Below are 14,900 nucleotides of genomic sequence, written 5' to 3' on the forward strand. Positions count from 1 at the left end.
CAAAATTGCCATTCGCAAGCCTAGAAGAGATGCATGGAAGCTATTAACAGAAGATGGCATTTAAATATGGTATTTGGAACTATCATAATGTACGAGATAGGTATTGAAAAGGTATTTGAATGAAAACTGGTTTGTAAAAACAAAGTGGTCTCAGGCAGGGATAATAAAGGAAATTTCAGGCGTCTGTAATATATACAGTGCCAGATACCTAAGAAATGATAAATAATCTGTTGTTGTATTGAGTGTATTTTATGGATCACTGAAAAATAGAAAGAAATTGAGAGTGTGATTTGCAGATACAGCGATAACAATTGTAATGATGGGACTAATTCCAGACCAGGATAAGACCAGCATTTGTAGTCAAAATGGAGAGGATTTCTTAGAATCCACCCAGAAAACCTCCTTTAACCCTGTGCAAGTGAATGGGTTCTGAATGAGTTAGAATCTCACCCAATATGTTGCATGTCCAACAAGAAAGAAGGTCATTTTTGCTCCAGTTCTGAGTATCCGAGCATGGCATGTAAGTGACTTCTTGGTAGTTGAGTGCTAGGAAAATAGTGACCAGAACTCATTTGATTCACATTAAAAAGAGATGTTAAGGTCCAGTATAAAAGTGTTGGATTGGAAACAAACCAATTTAGTATCCAAATTGTAGAATGCTTTAATTTATAAGTTAAAATATTCTAACTCAAAGACAAAGGTCATGAGATTCCAAATGAAGTTTAGAACAAAAATGAAGCTTAAGCAGATGTCATAAATATAGTGAGGTCATGTAGCAGAAACAAATGAGAAATATGAAAGTTGTGAAAGGGAAACGATGGAAAACATTAAGAAGGTAAAAGAATATGGAAGAAGGACGATGGTTTATGAGCACATAAGTGAAAAAATAATTGAACAACAATTGGGCTATTTAGACCCATGAATAATTTTGTATTTGAGAGTGAAGGAGTGGCAGAGATTCTCAAGTAATTTGGCCTAGCTTTTTAAAGGAATATGAAAGTATAAGTGTCAAAGTAGTATGTTGAAGGACCACTACTTGAGATAAATATTAAAATGGATGTATTATTTAAAATATTAGTTGCTGAAAATTGCAAAAGTTACTGTGCCAAGTTAATATTTATGAAAATACTGATGAATGTTGGAAAGGAGTTGATGGTTATGCTAACTATAATTTTACACAAAATCTTTGAAAGCTGAAATTGGGGTAAAGGATTGGAGTATGGAAAAGGCAATATCTCTTCAAAAAAAGGAAAGGGTAAACCAGGAGACTATAAGCTAACTATTGATTGGGTTACTAGTGAACTTTTGAGTTCATAACACAAGATAAAATTAAAGGCATGGATTGATCAGAGACATTCAGCTTCGGTTTGTAAAAGACAAGGTGTGCTTGAGTGGCTTGATTTTTCTTTTGAAGAAATTACAACATAATGAGCGTGGAATTTTGACAGCATTGGGCATCACTTAGAACATATGTTATGAAAATTAGAGTGCATGATAATTGACAGAATATGTTCCCTTCCCCTTAAAGGTAAACTAGTTAATATCGGGGAGAACTGAGAGATCTAGGGGTACAGCTACATCTTTAAAGTTGGTCATTAGATTGAAAAGGAAAGAAAAAATACAAATTAATTCTGGGTTTCATACTTGGGGTGCTAAGTTTAAAAAAGGATAGGTCACAGTTCGAATATCACGTGCAATCCTGGGGCAACCCATTGTTGGGAGGATATTTAAACATGAGAGAGATACTGTGAAGACTTGCTGTCATATGTATGATGGGCAAAATGCCAGCCTTGTGACCTGTTATTTTTATGTGGCTAAGCCGCTTCCTGCACGGTCATCGCTTGTGTTCTGCTATTGAAGGGCAACTTCTAAATCCTCTTTTCCACAAAACTGCTTAAAACTGGCTCACTTCTCTACTCTGTCCATCCCCATTTCAGGCACTTGGTACAAAGAATTTTGTGGTTTGTCTCACTTTTTTTAAAAAAAACTTTTGTTGTTGAAATCCTCCTTTCCACCACAAAATTATTTGTCTGCAACACTAAAAGCAAAACTTTTGTAACTTTGTTGTCTTTATCTTGTAGCTGGCAGGCCGAGGTCTAATAAAAGGGCGAGACCATCTGATGTGGGTTTTGTTGCAGTTCATTTCTGGCAGTATCCAGAAGAATGCACTAGCTGATTTCCTCCCAGTGATGAAGCTGTTTGATCTGCTGTACCCAGAGAAAGAAGTAGGATTTATACGTCAAATCCATTTTGTTGCAGTTTTTTTTAGTAAAGAAGGAAGAGCGTTTCCAGATTCTGATATGCTTATTTTTCTTTGTTTTCAGTGCATTCCTGTACCTGACATTAGCAAACCACAGTCTACTCATGCTTTTGCCATGACTTGTATCTGGATCCATCTCAACAGGAAGGCACAAAATGATAACTCCAAACTGCAGATCCCCATCCCTCACTCTCTCAAACTGCACCATGAGTAAGCTATTAAATATAAAGTTTAAGGGTCGGCATGTCTGTGAATGGATCAGGGTAACATACCTGATTTTTAACCTAGTGCAATAGGAAATGGTAGGAAATGTGCCTGTTTCCGATTGCAGGCAAATGAGGTTTTCTAGCAGTGCTGCCTGTGCTGGTCAATAAAAAAATAATTAAAATTAGTGGTTCTTCTGTACTAGCATAACATTATTGCATGTATGGCAATGCCATTAATACGTGCTTACGACTTTGTATCCTAAAAGATGCGTTTTTGAAAGGTAATGGTGAATAAAACCAAAACATTAAAATGCTCTGAAGAAATAAACCTCTTCTTTCATCACCATTCCTGGAGAAAAAAATCTAGTAAGTAGTTTGCAGAGTGCAAGAACAATGAAAGTAAATGCCTTTAGAGGAAATAATTCCCTGGAAGACAAAAAGACTGATTTCTTATGAAAAGCAGCTCATAATATTAGTAAATATCAAACGTTTACTTTATTAATAATCATAAATGCAGCAAAGTTATTAACTTCACTCTAATTATTTTCAATACAGATTTTTACAGCAAAGTTTGAGAAACAAAAGCCTACAGATGAACGATTACAAGATTGCCTTGCTGTGCAATGCATATTCTACTAATTCTGAATGTTTTACATTACCTATGGGAGTATTGGTTGAAACCATTTATGGGAATGGAAGCTTGAGGATATCTCTTCCTGGAACAAACTGCACGGCTTCGGGATCTATTACCCCACTACCGATGAACTTATTAGATTCACTAACCGTTCATGCCAAAATGAGGTAGTCACTGGAATTTAATCTTGCTGGACCACATTGTGGCAGAATAGTGTTTTTTATGAGCCTTTATTATTATTATAATCATCATTATTCATTTGCCAAGTAGATAATGAAATACCTTATAGTGAAAGGAAGGAACAGTTTTCAGAATAGACATTGTATCATTTGATTACTGATTTATAGCATTACATTTGGCCCAAATAAATTTTAGTGGTGAAAGCATAAATAACTACCAAGCATTGCAGTAATGCCCTGCTCAGGGACTATTAAAGATACCTTGTTTTTCCCATCAAAAATTAACTGATTCTGTGCAGAGCTCACTGTTAAATGACCTGAATGCTATAAATAAGCCTGTTTCTTTGGCTCAAATGACGTTAGTTTAGGTTTTAGATTGTCATAAGACTGCATATTATATTTTGGTAATATCACAATAGCGAGTATCCTTTCTATACTATGCCGCATAATTAGAATTAGCTTTTTGTTTACAAGCTGAAACTTTCTAAATTACCTGTTTGCAGCAATATAATTATAATCAGTAATTGAAGTGCATTAATGTTGCTCTGTATTTATATTGTACTGCTTGAACCTTTACTGATTTAAATATCCTGTGTTTCAGCCTCATTCACAGTATAGCTACAAGGGTGATCAAACTAGCCCATGCTAAATCGAGCCTAGCATTGGCTCCTGCTCTCGTGGAAACCTACAGTCGTCTCCTAGTTTATATGGAGATTGAATCTCTTGGAATTAAAGGTTTTATCAGTAAGTGTATTATTCCTGGATGCATCTGTGGAGAATCAGTACACATCCTTAATTTACTTTTTTCCCTAAAGCTCAGATTTAATTTATGAAGGATATGTTTCTGAAGACTGTTGCATGCTTTTGAGTTGGAAAATTAAAAATTGTATTTTGAGAACAAGAGAGCTAAAGGAACACCTCAAACTTGTGGAGTACTTGTTAGATTTCTGAGCATTACTGATAACCCTTGCTTATTTGATTTGGACCTTGAGAATATTAAATTCTGGGGATCAGTAGCACACGGTAGTTTCATCACTGGTCTCCCACATCAAGCCAATAGAAGGAAATTTTGTTTTCCTTTTCTGTCTCTCACTCTATATGGTGGTAGTCTTCTGTCTTCCAAGACAATGGTTTGCAATTGGTGGTCAATTCTGTGTTGGGCATTGCCTGGTGTGGCTCAGGAGCCCCACTCTGGCATGGCGGGCAGCAGTCTCCGGTCTCTGCTGTATTTGGCTGAGAATTGGCTGAGAAGGTGCACGATTCACAGAATCACACAATGCAGAAGAGGTCCTTCGGCCCATCGAGTCTGCACTGACACGTGAAAAACATCTGACCTATCTACTTAATCCCATTTACCAGCACTTGGCCTGTAGCCTTGAATTTTATGACGTGCCAAGTGCTCATCTAGGTACTTTTTAAAGGATGTGAGGCAACCCGCCTCCACCACCCTCCCAGGCAGCACATTCCAGACTGTCACCACCCTCTGGGTAAAAAAAGTTTTTCCTCACATGACCCACTTAAACCTCCTGCCCCTCACCTTGAACTAATGTACCCTCGTGACTGACCCTTCAATTAAGGGGAACAGCTGCTCTCTATCCACCCTGTCCATGCCCCTCATTATCTTGTACACCTCGATCAGGTTGCACCTCAGTCTTCTCTGCTCCAACAAAAACAACCCAAGTCTATCCAACCTCTCTTCATAACTTAAATGTTTCATCCCAGGCAACATGCTGGTGAATCTCCTCTGCACCCCCTCCAGTCAATCACATCCTTCCTATAATGTAGTGACCAGAACTGCACACAGTACTCCAGCTGTGGCCTCACCAAAGTTCTATACAACTCCAACATGACCTCCCTACTTTTGTAATCTATGCCTTGATTGATAAAGGCAAGTGTCCCATATGCCTCTTTCACCCCCCCACTGACATGCCCCTCTGCCTTCAGAAATCTATGGACACACACGCCAAGGTCCCTTTGTCCCTCAGAACTTCCTAGTGTCATGCCGTTCATTGAATACTTCCATGTCAAATTATTCCTTCCAAAGTATATCGCCTCTCACTTTTCAGGGTTAAATTTCATCTGCCCCTTATCTGCCCACTTGACCATCCCATCTATATCTTCCTGGAGCCCAGGACACTCAACCTCACTGTTAACCACCTGGCCTCACTGGCCTCTTTTCTCTGGGACCTCTTCTCAGCCAGCTGAGCTTTTCATTTCTGCTTGCCCCTGCCAATGCCCTTCCAAACAGTCAGCCTCCAGAGGTCACAGCCATCAGTGACTATTTCCCAGTTGTCACTGTCGGTGTCATTAACTTCATATCTCAGTTGCAGGTGTCCTTGCAGTGTAGGCGCCCAGGAGTTCACAACCCAGTGGCCAGTTCACAATACAGAAGGTCTTTGGGTAAATGGCTGCCATCCCTCTTATGAACATGGCTGAGCCAACACAGATGTCATTGACGTAGCAGTGAGTGTATGCTGATCAAATTGGTGCATTCCAGGACCTCTGAGTTGGTGACCTTGTCCAGCCTAGCGATGCCAAGGATAAGTCTGAGACAATGAAGGTGGACACTGTTCAGCCTCTTTTGCCTAGCATATGTTGTCCAGGTCTCACTGCTGTAGAGGAATACATTGAGGGCACAGGCTTGGTAGACTCTCAGTTTGGTATTCTCAGTTGGATTGCTGTTGTTCCATACTCTTTTACTCAGCTTGCTCATAACAGCTGCAGCATTTGCGATGCATGCGTTGATTTCAGCATCAAGTGGCAGATTGCTGGTGATTGTGCAACCTAGATATGTGAAACTGTCAACAACTGTCAGTGTCACGTTGTCAATGCTGTTGGATGATGGTATGGCAAAGTCCTACACCATGACATTTGTCACCTTGATGGTCAAACCAAACTCTTTACAGGCATGAGAGAGTCTGTCACTTTGCAGCTGCAGGGTTCCTTGGTCTGGAATGTTAGTGCAGCATCTTCAACAAGGAGCAAATCTGAAGTGGACTTGGGGTACCTTTGCCTTAGATCTCAGGTGAGTAAAGCTGAACAGCTTTCCATCAGTTCTGGCATGTAAGTAAACATCCTGTGTAGATAACCTGAAGGCATGTGACAAGAGCAAAGAGAAGGATATGTCATAGTGTCAGTGTCAGAATACAACGATGTTTGACCCCACTCCAGATCTCAAAGGGTTCCAATATTAGCTGACCTTGCTCATCATGTTGTCATAGAAAGAGGAAGTCATACTGAGTGGCTCTGAACAGCCAATTTTCTCCAGCAGCTTAAATAGGCTGCCATTGCTCTCATTGTCAAATGCCTTGGTGAGATTGAAGAAGGCCATATATAGTGGTCTCCTTTGTTCACAGCATTTCTCTTCCACCCGTCAGACTGTGAAGTTCATGTCAATTGTACATCTCCCAGCTCTGAAACTACTCTGGGATTAGGAGTGTGTTCAACCGGGATTTGGAGTTTGACAGGGGCAACGTGGGCAAACACTTTTCCTCCAGTGCTTAGCAGGAAGATAGTTGTTGCAGTTGCTGCAGTTGTCCTTGCTCTTGTACAAGGTCACAATCTTTGCATCAGGCACAGCTCCCTCCCTCTAGCAGAGACAGAGAACTTCATGCAAATGCCGTAGGCGTGCTGATTTCCCATGCTTTGAGTTCAGGCAGGACAGTTGGTTTTTGGTTCAGTTTCCATTTCCTAGTGAAAGTTCTTAACAGTTGGAAATATGATACATATTTACAAATGAGGTTCAAGATGAAAGCAAAATGCTGCAGATGCTAGTGTCACAGACAGAATTTTGTGTTTTCGTACTGTCCTTGATCAGTGTGCATATTTTTGAATTTTTAAAATTCATTCAGGGGATGTGGGCAATGGGGACATCGTTGGCTAAGCCAGCATTTAATGCCCATCCCTAATTGCCCTTGTTCAGAGGGCATTTAGGACCCACATTGCTGTGAGTCTGGAGTAACATGTAGACCAGGTAAGGACTGCAGATTTCTTTCCCTAAAGTGAACCAGATGGGTTTTTACAACAATCGGCAATGGTTTCATTGTTAAACTTTTTAATTCCAGATTTTTATTGAATTTAAATTCCACTATGGCCAGAGCATTACCCTGTGTCCCTGGATTATTAGTGCAGTGACAATACCACTAAACCATCGCCTCCCTTGTGTGTATTTTCTTACCATCAGAGTGGTTGTCTCAATTTAAATAATCCCAGCAGCAAACCTTTTTTTGAGTTTTAAAATAAAGGTTATTTATTATTTCACACTTGCTCGGAGCTTTTGAAAAATGTGATGAATCACTCATTCGACTCACCCACACTCACTCACACAAAGACTAGATACAAATGAAGTAAAAAAAAAATACAATTACAATGGATAATTGTCTCAGTCTGTCTATCGAGGCAGGTCTGTAGTTTCTTAGATGAGCTGATGCTTTTGGTTGAAGTGAAGGCCTTGAAGCAGAGGTTTGCCCGTAAGCTGCAAGACTTGTAGTTGAATTTCCAGGAGGTTGATTTTCAGGTGAACATGAAGTTGCAACAGGTTGTGGAGAGACCTCACACTTTCAAGGTATTGCACCTTGGCTGCTTAGTTGACTGCAGCTGGTTCGATGGCTGCCTGATGGTGACTCTGTCACTTCAGAGTTGATTCTTGCTGTTTTAAAAGCAAGCAACACCAATATGATCTGTTACAAGTCCAAAGTCCTTTTCCAAATAAGGCTGGTGTTCAGGTCCATAAACACCCTGTTATTATTTGGCACTTTGAAATTTACCCAGTTTGGATTCAGATGAGGGGCCATCATAAAATACTGGGAGGTTGAGAAAGACCCTTCCAAATTCATCTAACACACATTGAGTTCCAATGTGTCTTTTGTCCGTTGTGAACCAGACAGACGAGACGAGTTGGCTGGAATGCTGGAATGCTATAGTCCATTTGTTGACATTCTACCCTTAAACAGAGGATGGCTTTGAATGTCCATGTTTAACTAGATATTTGCTGACTCTTGGAACTGTCTGGAGCTGATACTGCCAAAGGACCCATGATTTTGGCAATTTATTTTTATTCAAAATTGTATTGTCTGAAAGGTCATAATATAATGCAGCATGACACGGAAACTCAAACTAAAAAGCAGAAAATGCTGAAAATACTCAGCAGGCCTGGCCTACATCTGTGGACAGAAAAATAATGTTTCAGGTCTGTAACCTTTCTTCAGAATCACAGAAATGTGGAGACTGGAAATGTCACACTGATATCTTAGCAGTTACTCTACAGGGATCAGGTTGAACTATTTTGTTCCAGACAGATGAAAGGCAGCATTAAACCTATGTGATTGATGTCTAAATGCTAACTGCTGCCAGTAAGGAAAACAATGAAATATTTAACCCAATTTGGAATATAAATAGTCTCTTCTCAATGCTACAGTGAACTTCTAAAATTTGTGTTTAAATCTCATCCAGTTTGGCAGAATTCACTCATAGGGTAGTTCAAGATTGATTGATGTTAGAAATGTAAGAAATTGGATTAGTGGGATAGGAGTTTTATCCTTCCAAAATCAGATATAGGTGTACTGAAAGTGCTTGGCATTGATAAAATTCCCAAAATCTAATATTGTTCAATGTCCCAGAATTGATATTTGCTGACCGTTATAAAATATATTTTTACTATAGCTCCCTGTTGTATTTCTCTGCAGTTCTCAGGAATGGATTTTTAGATTCATCTTGTAATTATGTGATCTCCTTTTTGTAATTGAAAAGAATGAAATTTCCAAAGTAGCATCCCTAGCCTTGAAAAATACTCTCATATATACTATGGACAGGTGGTTTAGCTCTTTTGAAATACAGATCTGAAAAAAAGCGAACACGAATTTCATGTTTGTATACAAAGCAGACTAAATGTTTTTTTTCTCTTTTAGGCCAGCTTTTACCAAATGTTTTCAAGTCGCATGCTTGGGGGATCCTACACACTCTGCTGGAGATGTTCAGCTATCGCATGCATCACATCCAACCTCACTACAGAGTACAGCTGTTAAGCCACCTTCATTCATTGGCAGCTGTACCACAGACCAATCAAAACCAACTTCACCTGTGGTAAGCTATTTTTAATCTTTCATGTATAGAACTGACCTGGTACTTCCATGCAGTGTGACTTTAAATGGGAACAATAGTGTGGTAAAGGTGATCTTATAAACCTTTTAAATGTGGCTTCAGTGGACTGGAGTTACTTTTTTGAGCAATGGAAGTTACAGCATAGAAGGAGGCCTTGGAATATTGAACCTTATCAATGCTGCCTCTTTCACTGGAGCTATCTGAAATCTGCATCACAGTCTTCTCCTGGATCTCTTAACGTTCATTCTTTCAAATACTTATTCCATTGCCTTTCAAATGATATAATCTCTGCCTCAGTGGCTGCTTGTGGTAAAGTATTCCAAATTCAAATAACCATTTGAAAGTTGGCCTCATTTTTTCTTCTATGGATTATTCTGAGTCCATGGCCTCTTGTTATTGATTCACCAATTAGTGGGACCAACCTTTACCATTCATTATCTGAAAACTTATCATAATTCTTGAAGATCTCTATTAATCCTTACAAACAAAATCCAGATAAGAGGATTACTGCTACCCAATTCTTAAAATGTTTATAAGTATCCTGAACAGTGTCAGGTTCTCCGTTTAAGATCTTTCTTGCTCTCTTGTCTCTTGGATTCTTTATTTAATTGAAACATTTGAATATAATTTCAAACTTTCAGTATTACCTTTATAATTGGAACACCCCAGATTTGTATTCTGTTTATAGATAGAATTTATATAAAACTTGTAATGCATAATAGTTTTATTTTGAAGAATTCTCTTTTGGTGTTGATAACGGTAATCATTTTAAAAAATAATAGGATGTACATGACCTGCCAGTAATATTATTTTTTGTTTTTAAAGAAAAAATATTATAATTAGTTAAGTACTTTTAAATGAAAGGTGCCTTCGACCCTTATCTACTATTTTAGAATATTGCCCAATATTTTGAGGAGATTTCTTTCTGTTTGGATAAGTTATTTATAGCACTGTCTTGTATCTTAAAGCAGACTAACAATTTCAGGCTGGGTAGGCAATTTGTTTGCTCCACATTCACTACTTACTCTTGCACAGCAGTAATGATTACAACATTAGTGCACTAATATATAATGTCTTTTAAATTATGGAAACACCCAAAGGTTGTACCCTCAATAATGGAACAGAGAGAAGAGGAAGTGGAGAGTATCAGGAGGATTCTTAGAAAAAAAATGGAAGATATTCCAAGACACTCCAGGCAATAGTATTTATTGTTACGTGGTAAATATGGCAGCCATTTTATTCTCAGCAAGTTCCCACAAACATCGAGTGCCCTGTTAATCTGTTTTTAGTAATTTAGGTAGAGGGATAGATGTTGCATTGACCAATGGGACAGCTTCCTGGCTCTTTAAATAGCTTCAGGGAATTTTTTACATCTACTTGAACAGTTGATCAGATCTCCAAACACCTCATCTGGAAAAACAGCACAACTTTAGTACTGCAAGGAAATATTGGGTTTGATGCCTGAATACTGGAGTGGGGCTTGAACCCCTGACTTGATGTAGAGCCTCCACTGAGTCAAGCCAACTAATTTAGGGTTGGAGGCAATTGCAGATGCAAGGTAGAGCAAACAAATGGTGAGATTGGTACATCAGGATGAATTTGAACATAGCAGGTGCTGGTCTGCAGCAGTCAGTATTAGTTCAGTTCTTGAGTATTCTCATTGAAACCATACAGTTGAAAAGGTTATATTGTTGCTATAATTATCAATGCAGCTAGAAACAAAGGTCGTCAGGCTTACACTAGTTTTTAGTTTCGTGTGCGTCGGGGGATGATGGTGACCAGTGATTGTAGTTCAGATACCATAACACAGATTTAAGATCACTGATGTGGCCTTTGCCCTGGTGTGATTAGTGTTCCTGGATTTTTCAATAACACTGTCACTAAATTTTGGAATAAGTTTGAATATGGAACCATAAATTTTACTAACTTAATAATTGCCTTTGACCATTTAGTGTTGAAAGCACAGCTCTCCGACTGATCACAGCATTGGGCAGTTCAGAGGTCCAGCCCCAATTCACACGGTTTCTCAGTGACCCCAAAACAGTTCTTTCTGCTGAGTCGGAGGAACTTAACAGAGCTCTAATCCTAACTCTAGCTAGAGCAACACATGTAACTGGTAAGTTAATTTGAAAATTCAATTGTATTACAACTGCATTGTGAATTGCTCCATGTTTAGAATGTTTATTTTGAGTCAAATATCCTGTAATCATATCAATTAACAACTAATGTATTGCCTTGTTTCTGGAATTCTTTTTACATTTGTTCTTGAGATGTGAGCAACACTGACAAGATTGTATTTTTTTGCTCATTACTAGATGCCCTGAGATCGTGATGGGCCTTCTTGAATCATTGGTTTGTAGTGGTGGTGTTTAATTAAGTAATAGAAGTTTGCAAGACCATTTCAGAGGGAATTAGAGTTAGACATCTGGTGTGGGAGTGGACTCCAGTATAGATCAGATTTGATAGGGGGGTCAGATAATGTTCACTGAGGAACATTAATGAACTAATTAAGATTTTATTGCAGAAGCTTTTTTTTCTGGTGCAAGTGCACAAATTGAGATGTATTGAATTCAGTTTCACAATAGTGGAATTTGAACTTGTGCCCATAATTACTACAGTAAGGTTGTAGTCATGACTTCTGGATTGCTAATCCAGTACCAACTAACTTCTAAATATTGACTTCTAGAGAGACTTGGATGCACTTGAAATACCAAGTCAGTATGCGGTACAGCAAACAATTAGGAAGGGAAATGGTATGTTGACCTTTTATTACAAGGGGATTAGAATACAAGAATAAGGAAGTCTTGCTTCAACTATATATAGAGCTTTGGTGTGACCGCACCTGGAGTACACTATGCATTTTTGGTCTCCATGTTTAGGAAGGATATACATTCTTTGGAGGCAGTACAGCAAAGGTTCACTAGATCAGTTCCTGGGAAGAGGGTTTATACACTCTGGAGTTTAAAAGAATGAGAAGCGATCTTATTGAAACATGCAAGATTCTGAAAGGAACTAGAGGTTGATCCCCCTGGCTGGGAAATCTAGAACACGCGGCACAGTCTCAGGATAAGGGGTTGATCAATTCAAACCGAGATGAGGAGACTGAGAAGGTCGTGAATCTTTGAAATTGCTATTGCAAAAGGTCGTGAATGCTCCATTATAGAGTATATTTAAGACTGAGACAGATTTTTGATATATTAGGAAATCAAAGGATATGAGGAGCAGGCAGGAAAAATAAAATTGAGCAGAAAGTGACATGATCATTTTGAATGGTGGAACATGTTCAAGGGGCAATATGGTTTACTGTCCTGATTTCTTATGTTCTTACATGACATAACCACTGCACCCTACAATGCCACACTTGCATTATCCTCTAATGTTTATCTTGTCTTTAAAAAAAAATGTAGACTTTTTTACAGGCTCAGAATCTATACAAGGTACCTGGTGTAAAGACATTCTACAGACTATCATGGTTTTCACCCCACACAATTGGGCTTCACACACTCTCAGCTGTTTCCCAGCTCCATTACAAGTAAGATAAATTTTGTTGTGTTCTCAGTTAACCTGGTGGTGAATATTAAAGCACTTTATACATAAAAGGCACTGAGGTGGTGGTCTCCAGCAACAGAAATCTTAACCTGAATATGCTGTTTCTTTAGCCATGTTAGGCCAATATTAACGTATCTTTCCACTTTTTATTGCCCTGTTCTGCAATTCATCATTTCACCGATCTTCTTTTGTGGACCAACTATATTCCAATGAGTTCCAGTGCCATTCTTTCAGGGTAGATCCAAATTTGGCAATTTCTCAGTCCTCTTTATCATGTTTTCTATTAAAGGCAGCTGCTAAATGCAAGCCTGCACTACTTGTCTACAGTAGTACTGCTGGATGAACAATGTTTCATTTTACTACTGACATGGGTACCAGAAATAATACGACCAAGCCACTATTTCTTTCAGTTCTCTCCAAACTGGCATCAGACCATAGGTCTCAGATTAAAAGGGAATTATTTGCATTTATAAGATGTAAAATTAACACAGAAACAAGAATAAATAGTAAATTGCAAAAAACTATCTTAATCATCAGTAAATTGATGACATTAGTCTATTTCAATACAAAGGTTTTGAAATGTTAGTGTTTTTTCAGTACGTTTTGAGCAAGACCCTTCCCCGTAGCGAAATAAACAAAAGGATATGAGCACCAACTTGATTAATTGTCTCATTTTTCCTAATGCCAAGACTTGTCTCATTTTTTGGCCTTAGTATAAAGAAAGATTTAAAATATTTACTTTTCCCAATTAATCATTAATGCCCTACTTTGAATTAATTCTTGTAGTGGGAGAGTGGGGAGGTAGGGATTCCAGAAGAGTCAATAACTTCAGCAGCCAACTCCAACCCTGAATCAAACAAAATTTGCTTTGACTGAATTTGGACTCCAGGCTAATGTTTGTGCACTTTTCCTTTTTATTAAAGTCATTAGAGAAAAGCTGTTTTTTAAACTTGACTGTCAGACCAGACAGCATATGTATTTTCTCAATCCACAACTCATCAGCTACAAAAAAAGTATGCTTAAACCCTTTCAACAAACAGATAAATCATTTTCAGTTGTCACATTGCTGAGCCAAGCTACAAATTAATGTAAGAATAGAAAATATGAATTTAAACTGGCCAGGCCCTAAGCTCTGTCACGTCATTCCTTCAAGACCGATTCAAATATGGGATTGTTTTGTTCCTATTACCATCTGTTCACTGGTTGCAAGATGTAGTCTGATTATCAGACGTGGACAGTAGTTTTATTCTTGTGCAATAGTATTGTCAAAGAAGTTCTCATTTTACCAAGAATTGGAAAAGTTGATAAATATGGAAAATTCAAATGAAGGTGTGTCCTAGCACTTTATATTTTCTTTTTAACACCACCTATTTGTTTTTGTGTTGCCAAACATTAACGTATCTCTAACCTCTTATCTGACAACTTAGTCTTGATTTGCATGGCATATTGTAGCTGCATTATTTTCCTGTCTTAAATTATGGCCATGCTCTAGTTTTCCATTGAAACAGAACTGTTCTGAATCATCTGCACAACTTTAACAGGAATAGCAACTTGCATTAATCGAGAGGCTTTAATGTGTAAAAGGGTAACTGTTACAACTTTAGATATGCAACAGATATTTACTTAGAGTCAGTGATATCAGTTTTTGTAAGCTGTCAGTTTGCTTGTTTTTTCCCCCACAGAACTTGACACCCTCTGCCCTGTATTCACTAGCGTGGCAGCAGAACTCAAAGATAATGATGAAACTTGCAGTGATCTGAACTTAATCTGTGACTAGCATATGTGCTTCCTTAAACTTTTTTAAGACAGATTGAGTTAACACTAGAGAAATTTGGTTCATGAACTGCTTTGTTCCATTGTGACAAAGAAACATGGGGCAGAATTTTCTGTCTGTAGGGCGGGCGGGCCCAACCCAATCTCCGGCAGTGGGGAGCCGATCTCTGCCGGAGAAGCGGGCCATGCCGCCATTTCAA

At 38.5% G+C, this 14,900-nt stretch overlaps 1 protein-coding gene across 5 annotated transcripts in view; it reads left to right on the forward strand.

Moving 5' to 3' along the window:
* Positions 1-14,900, forward strand: part of med23 (mediator complex subunit 23) — a 94,999-nt gene that overhangs the window by 25,272 nt on the left and 54,827 nt on the right. For 4 of the 5 annotated variants that reach the window (XM_041187637.1, XM_041187640.1, XM_041187639.1 and 1 more), the window contains 7 exons: positions 2,082-2,225; positions 2,325-2,470; positions 3,022-3,267; positions 3,881-4,023; positions 9,186-9,360; positions 11,331-11,494; positions 12,786-12,910. In XM_041187637.1, the coding sequence (XP_041043571.1) occupies positions 2,082-2,225; positions 2,325-2,470; positions 3,022-3,267; positions 3,881-4,023; positions 9,186-9,360; positions 11,331-11,494; positions 12,786-12,910 (1,143 nt within the window). The remainder of the gene's footprint in view (positions 1-2,081; positions 2,226-2,324; positions 2,471-3,021; positions 3,268-3,880; positions 4,024-9,185; positions 9,361-11,330; positions 11,495-12,785; positions 12,911-14,900) is intronic. The other variant, XM_041187638.1, reaches the window with a different exon arrangement.

The sequence above is a fragment of the Carcharodon carcharias genome, chromosome 5 (genome assembly GCF_017639515.1).
Source record: "Carcharodon carcharias isolate sCarCar2 chromosome 5, sCarCar2.pri, whole genome shotgun sequence".
Classification (NCBI taxonomy): Eukaryota; Metazoa; Chordata; class Chondrichthyes; order Lamniformes; family Lamnidae; genus Carcharodon; species Carcharodon carcharias.